Here is an 18,122-nt window from a genome sequence, read left to right as displayed (position 1 = left end):
TATATTCAACTTACATTGGGGTTTTTTGGGAACATAACCGCATTGTAAGTTGAGAAAGATAGATTGAAGTTGTCTGTAGATAGACAACTGGAGAATAATGTAATATTGTAATGGTGGTGCATAAATCACTTTTAACTCTACTATAAAAGTTAAAAGATTAAGATATTAAAATGACTATTAACAACAGTCTGTTAATGGATACACAATTTAAAAAATGTGAATTATGACATCAATAGCATAAAGGATGAGAAAGAAAAATGAAAAGCTTTTGTATGCAACTAAAGTTAAACTATGATCAGCTTAAAATAGACTGTTAAAGATATTTTGTGTAAGCCTCAGGGAAACCACAAAGAAAATACCTAAAGAAGATACACAAAAGAAAAAGAGAAAGAAATAAAATGATATCAGTACAAAAACTCATCAAATCACAGAGGAAGAGAGCAAAAGAACTACAAAATAGGAAATAGATAGAAAATATAAAAAATTTAACAAATGGCTGTAGTAAGAACTTACATATCAATAATTACTTATCAATTTAAATGCAAATGGATAAACTTCCCAATCAAAAGCCTTAGAGTGCTTGAACGGATAAAATAGTAAGATCCAACTATATCCTTTCTACAAGAGCCTCACTTTAGGTTTAAGGACAGACATAGGCTGACAGTAAAGGGATGGAAAAAGATATTCTATGCAAATGATAACAGGAAATGAAAGGGTGCTCAACATCACTAATTGTCAAGGAAATGCAAGTCAAAACCACAGCGAGACATCATCTCTCACCTTTTAGGATGGCTATTACTAAAAACATCAAAAGATAAGCGTTGGTGAGAATGTGGAGAAAGGAGAACCCTTGTACACTGTTGGAATGTAAATTGGTGCAGCTACAGTGGAAAACAGTATGGAGTTTCCTGAAAAAAAAAAAAAAAAAAAAAACCAAAAAAAAACCCAAAAAACAACTGTATGATCCAGCAATTCTACTTCTGAGTGTATATCAAAAGGATATGAAATTCATGGATGAACTTATTTCACTATGCATAGTGAAATAATCCAGACATAGAACAAATACTACATAATCCTATTTACATGAGGAATCTAAAAGAATTAAACTTATAGAAGCAGAGAGTAGAATGGTGGTTACCAGGGGATAGAAGGAGCTGGAACAGGGAAGGTAGAATAGGGAAGGTGCAGGTCAAAGGATAGAGTTTCAGAGTTTCAGTTACACAAGAGGAGCAAGTCCCAGAGATTTACTGCCTAGCATAGTGCCTATAGTTAACAATATTGTATTTTCTACTTAAAAATTTAAGAGGGTAGACTTTTTTTTTCTTTTTTCATTTTTTAATCAAAGTGTAGTTGATTTATAATGTTTTAGTTTCCGGTGTACAGCAAAGTCATTCAGTTATACACATTTCAATATAGATTATTACAAGCTATTGAATATAGTTCCTGTGCTATACAGTAGGACCTAGCTGTTTACTATTTTGTATATAGTAGCTGGTATCTGATAATCCTGTGCTATCCAAAGCCATGTAGACTCAAGTTTTATCCTAAGTACATTGAGAAGTCTTGCTGGATTTTAAGCAGAGTAGTGAAGGATCTGACTTATATTAAAAACATTACTTTGGCTGTGTCATGTAGAATGGATTGGAGGGAGCCAAGAGCAAAAGTTGGGGAGAGTTGCTTGGAGTTTATTGTAGTATTCCACGTTGAGATGATAATGGTTGTATATAGAGTGGTGGTTGAAGATTTGGAGAAGAGTAGATACGTCCACTATTTGGAGGTAGAGTCCAAAGGGCCTGGTGATAGAAAAGTTGAAGCCAAGGATAACTCAGGTTCCTGGTTTGAGTAAAAGGGCTGATGTACTGCTATCCTCCTTTTTCGGTCTAGAAGACCAAAACTCCAAGAGGTTAGGTAATATGTCCCAGGAGGTATATCTGGTAAATGATGTATCAGGATTTGAGCACAGGTCTGTTCAACTCCAGAGGCAACACATGTAACCACCAGACTGTACTCTCTTCCAGTGAGTCAAAATCCTTCTGCTTTCTAAAAGGAGAGAAGTGGTTGTCTTCTGAACTATAATCTTCTGCCAACCATGACTCCATTTGCTCAGTTACCAAAGGAAAATTCACCATCCATGCATGTTACCTGATGTACTGTCTGGCCTGGAGCAGATTAGAAAATGCTCTTTGCATCATATGCTGGAAATGATGTTATTCCTTAGATGGTTGACCAAGGTAAGCAGGTTCAAGTCTGAAGGACTGGAAGTGATAATCCTAGATATTCAAATTCTGTTGCCAGGCAGAAACTAAGCTCTGTTCTCTCATAGGATCAGGAGAAGAAGTATCATTCCTGAATTCTTTTGAGGTCTTTCAGCAACTTATATGACATGGTGAAGGGTGGTTTACATGGAGTAAATGGGCTTCCTGTAACAGGAAAAAGAGAAAAATAAAGTAGGTCAGTAGGGACCAGAAACTCTTGTGGCTGCAGAGGAGGTACGGAGAGTGCTAATAGGCAGATAGGGATATTGATAGGATAAGGCAGGATTTAAATTAAAAAACAAGTAGATTAAACACTCAGTTTTGTGTAATGATCCTAATACAAGAGAGCTTCTTGGATATGTTTTGGGGATGTCCTGAGATTTTCTGTATCCTCATGGGATTTGTGCATCTGTAAAATGGCTTCTTTACTTTTATTATGTTTGCAAAGTCGTAGGTCTGAGGAGAGAGGTAAGAATCTATGAATAGGGGGCAATCATGGGCTTACCTCTTTGTGTTGATGAACTTTAGAGTAAATTGTGGGGGAATCGCTATTTTTCAAAGGTGTTCGGATTTCTGTTCCCTGTAAAACATAATCATACCGCTCTGGCTCACACAGACAGTGAGAACACGTACTTATGCAGAGATATATTCTTGGGAAAGGCAGTGTGACGAAGGAGAAATTATGTCAAAATTCTTCAGGAGGAAGGCTAGGGAGTGCTTAGCAAGAGTAACTGGAAACCAAGCATCACCAGCTCTCAAACCTGTGAAGGATTAGTCACCTTTCCTGAGCCCCAGACAGAAGTACAACACCCCAGCAAACCAGGGGGTGGGCTTGAGAACCAGAGCGAGATGGAAGGGTGGCCTTGTTGGCAGGTGACGTGAAGGAAAGAAAGCACTCTTGCCCTGCATCCTACCCTACTCTGCCTCCTCCAAGTTTCAAGAACTAACTTGCACACCAGATAGTTATTGTATTATATCTTTACTAACTGTAACAGGAGGTATCACCGGCTCTGTTTTGCCCCTGTGATTCTAATTGCCTGGTCATCACATCATTGGAGTCTACTCAAACTTGGGGAACTGGTAGAATAGAAACATTTGGTCTTAATAATGGCCCTGTGTGAAATACAAATTCCAGCCATAAAAGAAGTCCCCATGTTCATAGTTTTTACTTGAAAGTTTCAGAGGATTTGATAATAACCTAAATATTCCTTAATTTATTGAAAATGTCACAATGCTTTGCTAAAGAAAAAGTTAACAGATTTGCTGGAGATGAGTTTCTTGGTTTGTTGAGAATGATTCACCTTGTTTTCAAGAGGAAATTGAGAAAGCAGTTGAAATATCTGAAAAAGTGAGAGCACCTCTTTTTGTTTGCTATCTTCAAGAAGCCTACTTTGCAAATACCCATGAGGGGCTTTGTGAGGGGAGATCTGCTCACGGAATCCAAGATTTCTAGCTAGACCATTGCTTCCATCAGTCGAAGAATGCTAGGCTCTCTTGGCTTATTTTTCAGAAGACACGGAAAACTGGCCTCCCAGGATGTGTGGTGTTATTTAGAAATCTATCACTTGCAGGTGCTTTATTTTTGGGTTGATGGGGAGTTACTGATGCATGGCAAGGAGTTCCTGATGCCTGACCAAGGCCATCCTGTTACGTGCTAGAGGGGAGGGGATGTTTGTGGGCTGCTTGTGCCTTTAGTGTCTGCTACTATTGAGGGATTGCAAATTTTTGTTTCTCTTTCCCTCTGAAAAGACTCTTCTGAGCGCCCCTATTTCCCCTACTTCCAGGATGAGACACCCCCTACTACAGAATTATCTCCTTTGGGAACTCTCAAACTTAATTAAGCTCTGATTCATCCAGCAAGTATTTACTGAGCATCGTGCTAAGACACAGGGGAAGAAAGAGGAAGACATAATTTTCACTTCCAGGCAGCTTGTAATTAAGCTGAAGGGACAAGGCTTACTGATGCATTAAGCAGTTAGATGAGGCACTGTAAAGCAGGGTGTAAGTAAGCATTCCGCTGGTGTGAGAGCAGTGGGGGCTAGAAAGTTCCTGCACATAACTCTGCAGCTCCTGGTGCTGCCTTAGCCTCCTCTCAATGGTGTTAGTCATTTGAACCAGTCAGATGATTGTGGTGACAAGTTCTTGAATAATGGCTATAAAAATAATGACTATGGTGGAGTATAAAGTTGAAAGTACTCACCCTGTTTGCAGGGGTGACCTGGGCATACACAGTGTTCCCTGAAGAGAAAGAAGCATACTCTAAGTTCCTCCTGGTCTCTGCTATATTAACACAGGAAGGCACAATCAGTGGCTGAATGAAGGACTCTGGTCTGTTCTCCCAGGACCTTGCCTACATCAGGTCACTTTCTGGCTCCAGGGAGGCAGTTGTTCAAAGCATTGCCCTTCCTTAGGGTTCATTCATTTTTGACAGTCTTTAGAGTTCTAGGTTGAACCAGAACCTGCTCAGCCATGTGATCTATTTCTGACCTCACCTCTTGGGGGTGACATGGTCTTGAGGTACCCCAGCTTCAGAGTCTCTCTCTAGATTCACAGGAAGGGAAGCTTCTGGGACCAAACAGTGGTGCCTACACACTTGCTAGAGAACCTCACTGGCGGGGATAATGGACCCAGGCTGTTTCACATGTATAATACTGTTAAACTTCTCAGAGCTCCTTGGAGTGGGTTTGATTATATTAGAAATAAGGAACTGGAGGCTCAGAAGGTTTTACTGACGTGGACCAAATGCACGTAGAAGTGATGGCACAGGAATTTAAATGCATGCCTGCTGATTCCAAACCTCATGCCATGTCCTCTGTACGTGAAGTCATGTATCTCTCACCCATGAGATGAGACTCAAAGCCAATCTGAGTCCAGAGCCCGTGTTCCTATCTCTGTATCATACTCTCTCCTTTGACTTTGTCTACTCAATGTCCAAGCCCTGGCTGAACAGAGTGATGGGGTCATGCGGTTTCTCTTTGGGACTCTGATGCTCTGCTCCTGTCGTACACTGCACCTGCTGTTGACGATGGGCAGGCCATGAGCCCTGTCACTGATACTTAGTCTCTCCACCAGCAGGGCGGGGAATGACCCTAAGCCCACTCCAAGAAATTGCATGAGTGACTTGTTTGCATTCTTGTAAGGGACCTTGTAGGTCCCACAAGGGACAAACATGCACAGTTTCAGGTCATCTCCCTTTGCACCATCTGGTCCATCTGAGTAATGACATTCCGACTCCCTTCTCTCTCATTATCCAGCCCTCTGACTGGCCCCCTTCCTCTTCCATTTGGCTCTTCCCATCTGTTTTAGGATTGGGAGTTCAGAGTCTGGAAACTCACCAGGACTCTGTGTTTGCCGAGTAGACAAATGGAAGAAACCTGAAAAATAAAATCAGTGAAATTGAAATTTGTGACTGTAGTGAGAGAGGCGTTCCACCCCCTACTCCCATGGGTCTCTCTCTAGAGCGTGTGGTGGAAGGGAACCCGAAAGGGAAGGGCAGGCAGGACCTGAGGCTGGGTCCTGCATTTTCCAGTAGGACAATTTCCTTAGGAGATTAGCACATGAGTATTCACAACCTGAGTGTTGTCCCAGTGAACTAGCTGAGCCAGTCCCTCCTCCCTTTATCTGTCTCCCACAGGAGAGACTCTGAGTTTCTGGAACCTTGGAGGAGAGACAAGTAGGAAGAAAGGAAACCTGTTAATCTTCCCTTCCGAACAAGCAGCCACACAAAGATGACTATGATGACTATACATATCAAAGAAAACACAATTATAATCCATTTGATATCCATGTGTTCACTTTCTTCATTAATAACATCTGAAAAGAAAAAAAAGAAGGAAATTGCACTTGAGACACATTGAGTGAGGCCCAGAATGTTTTTTTAGAACCTGTACTGTGCCAAGTCTTCGAGGCCACGTTTAGGTGCCAGGTGGGTTCATCAATACCCAGAGACACAGGGGGATCTGGGCAGGCTTTCTGGGAGTGGGAGTCCCATATGGCAGACAGGGCAGGGTGCAGCCTGGTAGAGCTGGGGGAGGAAGCAATCCTGCCTTTCCAAGGACTTTGCTCTTCTTGGGCTTTGAGTGGGCTGGAGAAAGGGTTGATGGAGGGGGAGGGGAGTAGGATAGACTTGTAGGGAGAAGTGAGAAGCACAGAGCTCTGGAATGCATCTGTCCTCTCCCAGCATCTCTTGGCTGCCTCCCACTGGGCCACTGTTTTGGGAATCCTGTAGGGCATGAGGGACACTCTGTACCCCACGGCTGCTCAAGGCTCTCAGAGAGACCTGTTCAGACCATTACCTTTGCAGAGACTCTGCACAGGGACAGAGAAGGATGAATTGCTGACAGGATTCTCAGCTATGCAAGTGTAGGTCTCTTCACTGTCATTTTTGGGGTCCCAGGAGATAGTGAGGTTTGCTTCCCTCAGAAGTGTTTTTCCTGAGATCTGCCACCTGAATATGACATCATTTGGATTCTCCACAGAGCAAGTCAGGTGGATCTCACAGGTCACATTGCTAGGTCTTTCAATGTGAGTGACAACTTGTAAGTTCCTTAGTCGTCCTGTATGCAGGAAAAAAAGGCCTGGATTAAGGACAAATGGCTTGGCTCAGCCCTCTGTGAAAAATATCCCTCACCTCAATGTTCTGCATTCCACCTGATACTGCTGTATACTCTGTAAAGAACTCTGCTTGTTCTTCCTAATTGATGGGAATGAGGTCTGGGGTGACCAGATGATGATGACCATGAGTACGTGACAGAGTAGCCCGTGAGAAAAGTGGGAAGGCAAAGACTGGGGTTGCCACCGACTAGTTGAGTGATTTGGGGCTGACCACTTTAGTTTTCTGAGCTCCAGTTTATCCCTGGGGTCCTTTCTAGCCCTTGTTCACTGTCCTTTGTATAAAGGTAATTTGGAGACTAAGCTAAGGGCCAGTCTTCCCTTAGCCAGGTCAGAAACCAGAAGACCAGGCACAAGAGCCCTGTTTCCTTCATCGTCAGACTTCCCTACCTGGAGTGGAAAATAGAAGCTTACCTTCCTTGGGGAACCATATTTCCCCAAAATCTGTGACAATATTGGCTCTCCTTGCGTCTGATGCTGGCTCAAATGATGACAAGGAGACCTTGATGCAGAATGCCAGCAAGTCAGAAAGGGAAATGTTGAGAACTAAAGAATTAGGGAAGGGAGATGTGAAGAAACTGAGAGAGCAAGCAAGCAATTCTGGGGAACAAAGAAATGCACTATATTTGGGCATTTGACAATACATATGATGGAGAAATTTCTGAGAGCAGAGACCTAGTAAGATGACAGTAGCTGTGAATCAATGGGGACATGGAAGCAGTACAGAAAAGCCCACTGACCTAGACTTGGCCTGTGGGCTGAAATAAAGATGACCCAGTGAAGAGCAGAATGACTCCAACTGTCTGATTAGAAGAGACTGAGCAATGCTTTAAGCTTAGCAAACTGAGTAGAGGTGGCAAAACGTACCTTGCTAGAACAGAAGTTTCATGTAGCGGCAAGAGTGTTGGATACGAAGTTAGGAAGATCTAGGTTAGAATCATGGCTTTGTCATTTACTGGCTACATGACCATGGACAAATTTTAATCTCTTCATGCCTCACTCTCCTCATCTGTAAAACTGAGCAATAATACCTACTTCTTGGGCAATTATGAGAATTGAGTGAGAGAGTGCCTAGCATAGCAATGGCAAATTTGGCATGAATATTACATCTCCTTTAACCAGTGTCCATTGCTGACCTCACAAATCTGTCTTGATACATTTCTCCACTTGAGGTATATATAGTTACTTACTTGACATTTCCACCAGGATATAATGTTTTTCTCCAATTCAACATGTTCAAAAGGACTCCTGTTTTTTCTCCCCCAAAACTTCTCAGTCTGCAGCTTTCCCCATCTTAGTTGAGGACAACTGCATCCATCCAGTCGCCCAAGCCAAAAGCCCCAGAGTCATCTCTGACTCATCTTTTCATCTCATTGTCCCACATGAGGAAGTCTTGGTGGCTTTACCTTCAAAATATATCCAGAATCCAACCACTTCTCACTATCTCCACTGCTACCACTCTGGTTCAAGCCAGCATTATCTCTTGCTTGGATTGTTGTAATGTCTTCCTAATGGGTCCAGTGGCTTCCACCCTTGTCCCTTGCAGTCTAATCTCAACAGAGCAGCCAAAGAGATCCTTTAAACAAGTAAGTCAAACCATATTAATTCTCTACAAAACCCTCTGATAGTTCTCTGTTCACTAAGAGTAGAGGCTGAGATCCCTGTGATGGCTCTCAGAGCCTTATACGATGAGGCCCCCTACTTCCTGAATGACCTCACTTCCTGTTACTCTCCCCCTCACTCTGCTTCTTGCTGTTTGACTCCCCTGATGTTCCTTGAGCCTGCCAGACGCAGGGGAGTGCCTCTGCCAGATGGCTCTGCATCCAGATAGCTGCCTGGCTCACTCACCTACAACAGGTCTTGACTCAAATGTCATCTTCTCAATGAGGCCCTGTTATGATCACTCCATTTAAAATTGACCTCTGCTCTCTGGCACTCCTGATGCACCTTAAGCTGTTCTCATCTCTTTTCTCCATATTACTTTTGGCTTACTTACATACTGTGTCATTTGTTTATATATTGTGTATTGTTTACTATCTCCTCTGTATTCCCTACCTAGAATGTCAGCTCCATGAGGGCGGGGATCTTTGTCTGTTCTGCTCACTGATGTATTTCAAGTGCCTAAAACAGTGTCTCACCATTGCCTATGGTTAACAAATATTGTTGACTCAGTGAAAAAGATTAACATGGCTCTAACATATTTCTTAACATTGAGCCCTAGGCATTTACTCCCAATTAATTGATATTGGCCTGTAAGATCAAATCTTTGCTATCCCTAGCCTGGAACGTACAGAATAACTGGTCAATGTTTTTAAAAAAAAGACCTATATAGTTTATATCTTAACATTCCTTTGCACTATTGTAAAACATGTTGGTGTAGCTTACACGTCTGTTTGTGTATGAGCCTTTGAAGGAGAGGTACTCCAAAAGGCATTGAGAAATCTTTGGCATTGAGCCTCAGGAGTGTGATTGTTGCAGAAGAAGTAGTGCTTGGTCCTTTAAATATTGGCAGAAGAAAATTGTCTCAACAAGTGTGATGGAGTCTGGTATGAGGTCTAGGAGTGACAAGATGTAGGTTCTAATCTCAGATCTGTCACTAACTGTCATGCAATGCCACTGAATTGTTCTACTGCTGGACCTCAGTCTGTCTCCAAATGCCATGCTTTTAAGCACTAGACTGTAGTGCACACTTGCAGTCACACTGAATTGAAACATGTAATGTTTTTCAGTCCATACATAATTAAACCCCAAGTTTGACTCACTGAAGATCCTCAGATCGTAAGTGGACAACACTGAAGAGCTCACTGTGGTTTTCTGGGCCTTGTAAAATCCTGCGTCTGCCATTGTCAGATTGCTGAGCTGCAAGGAGTAGGAATCGGTGACAGTCAATCGATTTTTCCGTTGTGGATCAGTCACGTATTTTAGTGGACTTTGTTTTTCATTTAACTGTATGAAGGTGATAGATATTCCATTGTGAAGCCAGGTGATGGATGTGACATTCTCTTCTGCAGAAAACTTCAGGGGAAAAGTGACCGACTCCCCCAGAGCCCGGTTTACAATCAATGGGCTTGAGCTGGTTTGTGAAACTGTGTTCCCTGTGAACACAGAAAGGAGACTGCTATAACTTTCCCCACACTCCCCCTGCTCCCCGCACCCTTTCTCCTTACTTTGTCAAGTCTGTTGGAGCTCTCTGGTACAGAAGCTCAGAGATGTGATGAAGAGGGAAAGGATTAGGAGAAATGTTGAAATGGGCAATCAAGGAGGCTCCATTCTCAACAAAATATCTGGCATTTTTGGTTAATGAGTAGTTGGTCCAGATGATCCTGGCCAGTCTACCCTCCCACACTGGCTGGTCACTCCTGGGTCATGGCCACACTATCTGGCCCCAGCCTCTGAGTTATCTGGGCATGAGATGGAGAGGGAAGACTGCATCAACTCCCTGTTGCAGACTCCAAATTCCACAAGTCTCTGTTGATGAAATATAATTAAAGCCCGACATTTACTAAATACTTACTGTGTTCAACATAGTAGGCTTGTGAGACAGAGAACGAAAAATAGATATTTATAGTTCTTCTTATACATTGTTTCATCTGATGCCAACAACAATTCAGTGAGGTAGGTAGGATGAATATTATTATTGCCATTTATAGACAAGGAACTGAGGCACCGAGAGGTTAATTTTCCCAGGGTTACACAGTTAAAGAATAACAGAGTCAGGATTCAGACCCAACCACTTTGACTGTAACTATTTTTTGCTCTTTTCATGACACCAGAAGATATCTTTTCTGCTCTCAGAAAGATTATAGTCTAGCAGTTGAGAAGATAAAAACTGATAATTATAAAAGTGATGCCTGTAACTTCAAAGTAGCATACAATGGCCATACTCTCATGAGCTTATCTCAGAACCATTCATGTTTGAGCAAAAAAAGGTAAAATGGTTATAATCATTCTTAAAGAAGATGCTTCCTTAGCATCATTTGCCAAATTCCTAGCATTTATCAAACCATTTTGTAGTCCTCTGTTTACTTTTTGTCAGCACTGTGCCTGACATAAAGTAGGATCTGGAGTGTTTGAGTGAATCAATGAATAACCATTGCCACAACCTCAGCCTTCTCAAGAGCTCTTAGTTCTCAGGAGAGGATCTAAGTAGGGGAGGAAATGTCTCTTGAAAGTGTGATGCTCGGCTCCCGGGTAAGCTCACACTTCTCTCTGTCTTGAAATGTCATGTGCATGCCCATCACATGAACACCACAATCATCAAGTCCCCCTCTGTACTACATCTTTCCCATCAGCACTTTAACAGGCTGTTATTTGTCATCTTGACCCTTCTTCCCTTTTGGAATCACATGGGTGAGTACCACAAACAAATATCTTTTTTTTTGTCTGCAAAATTTTGTCATATATTCTTTGGTTCAGTGATATGCATCCTGTAAATTAGAGGTTGGTTAACATTTCCTATAAATTAGAGACAGAGAGTAAATAGTATTTTAGGCTTTTAGTTATGTGATATCCATCATAGCTACTCAAACTCTGCCTTTGTATCACAAAAGCAACCATAGACAATAGGTAGACAAAATGGGTGTGGCTGTTCCTCAACAAGCAAAATCTTGAGCAAGAAAAAAAATCCAGATACAAATAGAACACAATGGTATGCTTCCATTTACTTAAAGTTAAAAAAAGGCAAAACAAATCAATTCTTTTAGAAGTTGGGATAGAGCTACCGTTGAGGAGGAGGGAGGGATAGCAATTAAGAGAGAGCATAAAGCGGGTATTCTAGGCTGCTGTTAACGTGCTATTTCTTAACCCGTGTTTGGATACACAGATTTGTTTATTCTTCATATGATAATTTATCAAGCTGACACTTGGGATTTGTACAGTTTTCTCTTTGTATGCTATATTTCAGTAAAAGAGGTTAAAAGTAACAACAGAAAACAAAATAGTTACAGTGATGTATAAGGACTGAGATGATCTGGTCATTTTTCTCTCTTTGACCTAATTTCCTATAACTCTCCCTCTCTTTCACTTTGTTCTCACTATGCTGGCCTGGCTATTCCTTGAACAGGCCAAGGTTGTACACTCACTTGTAATTCCCTCTTCCTGAATGCCCTTCCCCAGGTATCCACATGGCTCACTCTGTCATCTCCATAAGGCCTTTAATGCAGACATTAAACATGCAGATTGTTTTCCTCTATTTTCCATAATCTCAAGGGTAGAGATTATGCTTATTATCTCTTTAATCCTAGCACTTACAAAACTGGACAGTAGCATGTAAATCAATGAAGTTGGAACACTCCCTCATACCATACACAAAAATAAACTCAAAATGGTTTAAAGACTTAAACATAAGACAGGACACTGTACACCTCTTGGAAGAAAACACAGGCAAAACATTATCTGACATAAATCTCAGCAATGTTGTCCCAGGGCAGTCTACCAAGGCAATAGAAATAAGAGCAAAAATAAACAAATGGAACCTAATTAAACTTATAAACTTTTGCACAGCAAAGGAAAGCATAAGCAAAACAAAAAGACAACCTACACAATGGGAGAAAATATTTACAAATGGTTTAATTTCTAGAATATAAGAACAGCTCATACAACTTAGCAACAACAACAAAACAACCCAATCCAAAAATGGGCAGAAGACCTAAAGACGCAATTCTCCAATGAAAACACACAAATGGCCAATAGGCACATGAAAAAAATTATCAATAAACTAATTATCAGAGAAGTGCAAATCAAATCTAGTGAGGTATCACCTCACATCAGTCAGATTGGCCATCATTAAAAAGTCCACAAATGATAAATGCTGGAGAGGGTGTGCAGGAGAGGGAACCCTCCTACATTGTTGGTGGGAATGTAGTTTGGTGCAGTCATTATGGAAAACAGTATGGAGATTCCTCACAAAACTAAAAATAGACTTACCATATGATCCACCATTCCCACTCCTGGGCATATATCCTGAGGGAACTCAAATTTGAAAAGATACATGCACCCTGATGTTCATAGCAGCACTATATACAAGATCCAAGACATGGAAATAACCTAAATGTCCATTGACAGATGACTGGATAAAGAAGCTGTGGTATATTTACATAATGGAATACTACTCAGCCATAAAAAGGAATGAAATAATGCCATTTGCAGTAACATGGATAGATCTGGAGATGGTCATTCTAAGTGAAGTAAGCCAGAAAGAGCACTTATATGTGGAATCTAAAAAAAAAAAAAAAAGAACTTATTTGCAAAACAGAAACAGACTCATAGACACAGAAAACAAACTTATGGTTACCAGGGCAGGAAGGGAGTGAGAAAGGATAAATTGGGAGTTTGAGACTTGCAGATACTAACTAAAATATATAAAATAGATAAACAGCAAGTTTATACTGTATAGCACAGGGAATCATATTCATTATCTTATAGTAACTTAAGGTGAAAAAGAATATGAAAATGAATATATGTGTGCTCATGTATGACTGAAGCATTATGCTGTACACAAGAAATTGACACAATATTGTAAACTGACTATACTTCAATAAAAATATATATACAAAAAAACTTAAAAAAAGAATGAATGATAAAATTTTTTTTTAATTAAAAAAAGAAGTAGATAATGCTGCTCGGGGGAAGGAGAGTCATTGGATTACAATCTCTCAGCAGAAGAGTTTGCAAGTTTTTGATTCAAAACCTCAGAATCACTTGGCTGGCCCACATGTATTGGCTGTGTGTACATTTCCTACCACTGTTATTTCTTGGACATCAGGCTACCTATATCTGCTTCTTGCAGACACATTCAAAGAATTAGTTCTTATTTCTCCCTCCCTCCAACCTCAATATGAATAAAGTCTCATGTGTGTGGTCCATGGAGCAGCATTGGAGTTACCTGGAAGCTTGTTATAAATGCAGAATCTTAGCCAGAATCAGTGTTATAATAAGACTCCCTAATAGTTTGTATGCATATTAACACTTGACAAGTTCCCACCTAGAAAGAATAAAATGCAGAAACAAATGAGATTCATTTTCTCCAGGGCATAATGATGTCTGATTTCATTTATACCTATTAGGATTATTTCTTAACATGGTTTATCTTTTCAGCTAAATATTCTAAAAGAGCAAGTTATTGTCTGACCCACTTGAAAGAATGTAGGCTGGCATGCGTTGTCTTCCTTCCTGTTTGTTTTCAAGATTGATTTTATTTGGGTCATACTCTTGTCACAGTGGTTTTCTTTCCCTTCCTTAATGACTCCAAACTCTTCCCTGCATCACAGCCTTGGCACATGTGATTCCCACTGCTTCAAATGCTTTTTTATTAAATTGAAGTATAGTTAAGTTACAATGCTGTATTGTTTTCTGGTGTATAGCAAACTGACTCAGTTATATATACATAGATTCTTTTTCATTATAGGTTATTACAAGTTATCAAATATAGTTCTGTGTGCTATACAGTAGGACCTTGTTGTTTATCTATTCTGTATATAGTAGTTTGTATCTGCTAATCCCAAACTTCCAATTTATCTCTCCCCTTCTTTCCCCTTTGGTAACCATAAGCTTGTTTTCTATGTCTGTGAGTCTTTCTGTTTTGTAAATAAGTTCATTTATGTCATTTAAAAAGTTTCCACCACATAAGTGATACTGTATGGCTCAATAACAGAAAAACAAACAACTCATCAAAAAATGGGCAGAAGATCTAAACAGACATTTCTCTGAAGAAGACATACAGATGGGCAATAGGCACGTGAAAAAATGCTCGATATTGCTAATTATCAGAGAAATGCAAATCAAAACTACAATGAGGTATCACCTCACACCAGTCAGAATGGCCATCACTAAAAAGCCCACAAATGATAAATGCTGGAGAGGCTGCGGAGAAATGAGAACCTTCCTAACGCTGTTGGTGGGAAAGTTATTTGATGCAGCCACTATGGAGAACAGTATGGAGGTTCCTTAAAAACTAAAAATAGACTTACCATATGATTTAGCAATCCCACGCCTGAACATATATCGAGAGAAAACTCTAATTCAAAAAGACACATGCACCCTAATGTTCTTAGCAGCCTATTTACAATAGCCCAGACATGGAATGTCCATTGGCAGATGACTGGATAAAGAAGATGTGCTATATATACACAATGGAATACTACTCAACCATAAAAAGGAATGAAATAATGCCATTTGTAGCAACATGGATGGGCCTAAAGATTATCATACTAAGTGAAGGAAGTCAGGCAGAAATAAAAAGTATCATATGATATCACTTATATGTGGAATTGAATACTTCTTCATTAAACGACTCCTTGTTTGAATATTCACACTCTTTAAATATCAGATGGATGCTACCTTTCCAGAAAATCCTTTTCACATCACCTCATCAAAAGCAGATCCCCTGGTTTTTCTCTCATATGGTAGGTACCCTGTTGTTTTCTTCCTAGCATCACAGTTTGTAATTACACACACATTTATGGGAATATGTAACTGTGTCTAAACTAAGTAGCATAGTGGAACAGTTAAAAGCACCGACTCTGTAGCCAGGCTCCCGGATTTCTAACCCTGGCAATCACTGCTCTCCTCCCGGGCCTCAGAACACCTGCAGACACATTCAACTATGTTTCTTTTTCTACCCCTTCCCCACTTCCTCCATAACAGTGTGACATTAAGCAGATTACTTAAGGGTATTTCCTCTTGCTTGAAGGGAGGAGAGGAACAGTGTATATTTCATAGGGCCCTTATGAGAAGTATTGATGGAGATGGGGAGAAGCAGGGGAATTTTAACCAGAAGACATCCTGAATATTTAATTTTAGAGATGGGCTCAGTTTTGCAAGGAGGCAAACAGGTGGGTCTCTGCTCCCAGGCCACCTCTCTGGCCCTTGAATGTATGAATTAATTCTTCCCTTTTCTGCATCTTATACATACTTTCCAATTTCCGTTCTCCTCCCACTTTTCTCCTTAGCTTCATCTATTATTTCTATGCTGTGACTTCAAAGCGTCCAGCCTTGGCTCTACTTCTAGTCCTAAATTTCCAGCTGTTTTCAGGAAATTTTCTCATAGATATCACACTAACATCATAAAATTAGTAAGTCCAAAATTGAAATCACCTTCGTCTTCATGGTTGCTCTCTCCTCCCCTCAATTTTGTCACCTTCTTTAGCTACCCTGTCTGAAATTTCACTGCCCCCAATATTTTATACCCTCTTTCCCTGCTTGATTTATTTCCTTCGTATCAGTTATCACTATCCACTATACTGTTTCATTTATTTATCTTGTTTATAGTTTGTCTCCCCTGCTAAAAATGTTGACTCCACAAGGGCAGGAATTTTTGCCTGCTTTGTTCATGGTGTATTCCCAGAAACTAGAACAGTGCCAAGTATCCAGTAGGTGCTAAATGGATATTGATTGGATGACAATAAATTCTCTTTACCCCTTATTCCCAATGCCAGGTCATCTAGTTAATTCTTCATCTGTGGTGATTCTTTCGTCTGTCCTTCTTTCTCTTGTACCGCTGCCATGTTTAACCGTCACTCTTTCTCAAGTGCGGGAGCTCATGAGTGTTTCTCAAGACTATTACAAGAGCTTGCCACCTACTGGCTAATGAAATTTGAGCGAGCTATTTAAAAAGAGGATGCTCATAGTATAGACTCACAGAACTGTCATAAAGCTTACGTATATAATGCAAGTACAGCATTTGACCCAGTGTCTGGGACAGTATAATGAATATCATACTTGTTTTTATCCGCTACCCTGGGCTAGTTCTGGGTTCAATGAATATTAACTATTTTTATCTGCTATCCCGGGCTAGTTCTGGGCGAGATTTCCTGTCTTGTCTCCTGCCCCATCTGTCCTTAATTTTTATACTTTGGCGCCAGTGGACCACTTGTGTTTCCCAAAATGTGGCATTATGTTTTCCATGGAATGGGCAGCAGGGGATGAGAAGCAGGCAGAATCAGTTAGTTCCTTTCCGTCTGCCGTATTAAGTACTGCTGGACTAGCTAGCCCCTGATTTGCATCAAAGGAAAGGAGAGATGGAGAATGCTTTTTTCCCCACAGTAAGCAAAAACAGAGAGGGCTATTTCTAGTGTTTCAGTTGGGCTCAGAAATCTTGACTAAACCTAATCATAGATTTTCAGTATTTTCAGTGAAGATCATGGGGCTCAGGAGGAACACGTAACCTACATGAGCTCACACAGCAAGATACTAGCTAAATTTGGTGAGCGGGCCTCTTTTCTTAATCATAGCCCCAGAAAAGCTCATTTCCCAAGCCCCAGCAGATAATTCCCTTAAATGCAGACACAGTTGATATTGTTAATTCTGAACCCTCTCAGGCCATAAGCTTTCTAAGTTGAGAGGCAAAAGCAGTTTCTCAGGCACCACTGTGAGCCCCACCCGATCCCCTGGCAGAGAGAAAGAGAGACAGACACCTAGGTGGTTTAGACTAAGCAAGCTGCACAAAACCAGGAGTCACTCAGTGACCACATGGGTCTGCGTCAGCATTTACCTGGGCCAAGGCAGAAGACAAGCGGGAGAGAGTGGAACAGCCAGATCATGCTGTCAGCAGTGGAGACTGGAGCTGGAGCCCTCACGGCAGTCAACATCCTTGCAATTCTGTCATAAACCGAAAATGCTTCTTTTGACACTTCCCCCTTCCTCTCTAGGAGGCGTGGTAAGATCTTCCTTCCTACTAACAGTCCTAATTTTATTATTTTTCTATTTACTCTTTTCTTCTGAGCAAAGCACAAAAATCTTAAGTGTGCAATGTGAATTGGAATTTTCACTTTGTATCTATATACCTTACAATTTTTCTTTTTGCTGTGGTAAAGCAATCTAAATTTTATATTGTGGTTAGGTAACCTGAATTTTGCTGTTTTAACTGTCAGTACATTTTCAGTGTTGTGCAGCCACCCACATCATGTATTTTTAAACCATTTTCATTACCTTTGATGTTTGAATTACAAGAAATATTTATTTGGTCATTCAGATGACCAAATTTCTCATATATATTTGGTCTTTGTCCACAGTTCCTGGCTCATGGCTCTCAAAACCCTTGGACTTTCTTGAGTCATTAGAGCAATGTGAACATCTTTTGTTATACTATTGGTCCCTTGTCCTTAGTTTCAGAAATCTCTGCAGAGTTTGGGTTTTTTGAGCATTAACCACCTGCGCTCCTTGTTTGGTGCCTACAATGAGTGCTGCACTATTCTTCACCACAACCTGGCATCAGTAGATTGTCTTTACTGTTCCCAGGCAAGCAGACCCAAGTTTGGT

At 40.7% G+C, this 18,122-nt stretch overlaps 1 protein-coding gene and 1 long non-coding RNA gene across 8 annotated transcripts in view; one reads left to right on the top strand and one right to left on the bottom strand.

Moving 5' to 3' along the window:
• Window positions 1-1,381: 1,381 nt before the first annotated feature.
• Window positions 1,382-17,476, bottom strand: SLAMF6 (SLAM family member 6). Of its 6 annotated transcripts, none has more exons than XM_014562169.2 (8): window positions 17,356-17,476; window positions 9,629-9,961; window positions 6,551-6,811; window positions 5,946-6,068; window positions 5,591-5,629; window positions 4,456-4,535; window positions 2,761-2,835; window positions 1,382-2,420 (listed from the first exon to the last, which is right to left on the bottom strand). In XM_014562169.2, exons 1-8 carry the CDS (start codon window positions 17,450-17,452, stop codon window positions 2,367-2,369), a joined length of 1,062 nt encoding a protein of 353 aa, XP_014417655.2. In that variant the 5' UTR covers window positions 17,453-17,476; the 3' UTR covers window positions 1,382-2,366. The 6 variants fall into 6 exon arrangements, with proteins under 6 accessions (XP_014417655.2, XP_014417656.2, XP_014417660.2 ...); XM_014562170.2 differs by having other exon boundaries at window positions 4,456-4,532; XM_014562174.2 differs by having other exon boundaries at window positions 4,456-4,493.
• LOC116658688 overlaps window positions 15,562-18,122 on the top strand; it is a 35,406-nt gene continuing 32,845 nt past the window's right edge. The window contains exon 1 of one of the 2 annotated variants that reach the window (XR_004313944.1): window positions 15,562-15,697. This is a non-coding gene — a long non-coding RNA (uncharacterized LOC116658688). Of the gene's footprint in view, window positions 15,698-17,357; window positions 17,521-18,122 lie in introns of those variants that run through there. The other variant, XR_004313943.1, reaches the window with a different exon arrangement.

Source organism: Camelus ferus, chromosome 21, assembly GCF_009834535.1.
Source record: "Camelus ferus isolate YT-003-E chromosome 21, BCGSAC_Cfer_1.0, whole genome shotgun sequence".
NCBI classification, from domain to species: Eukaryota; Metazoa; Chordata; class Mammalia; order Artiodactyla; family Camelidae; genus Camelus; species Camelus ferus.
This window is presented reverse-complemented; position numbering and strand designations above follow the sequence as displayed.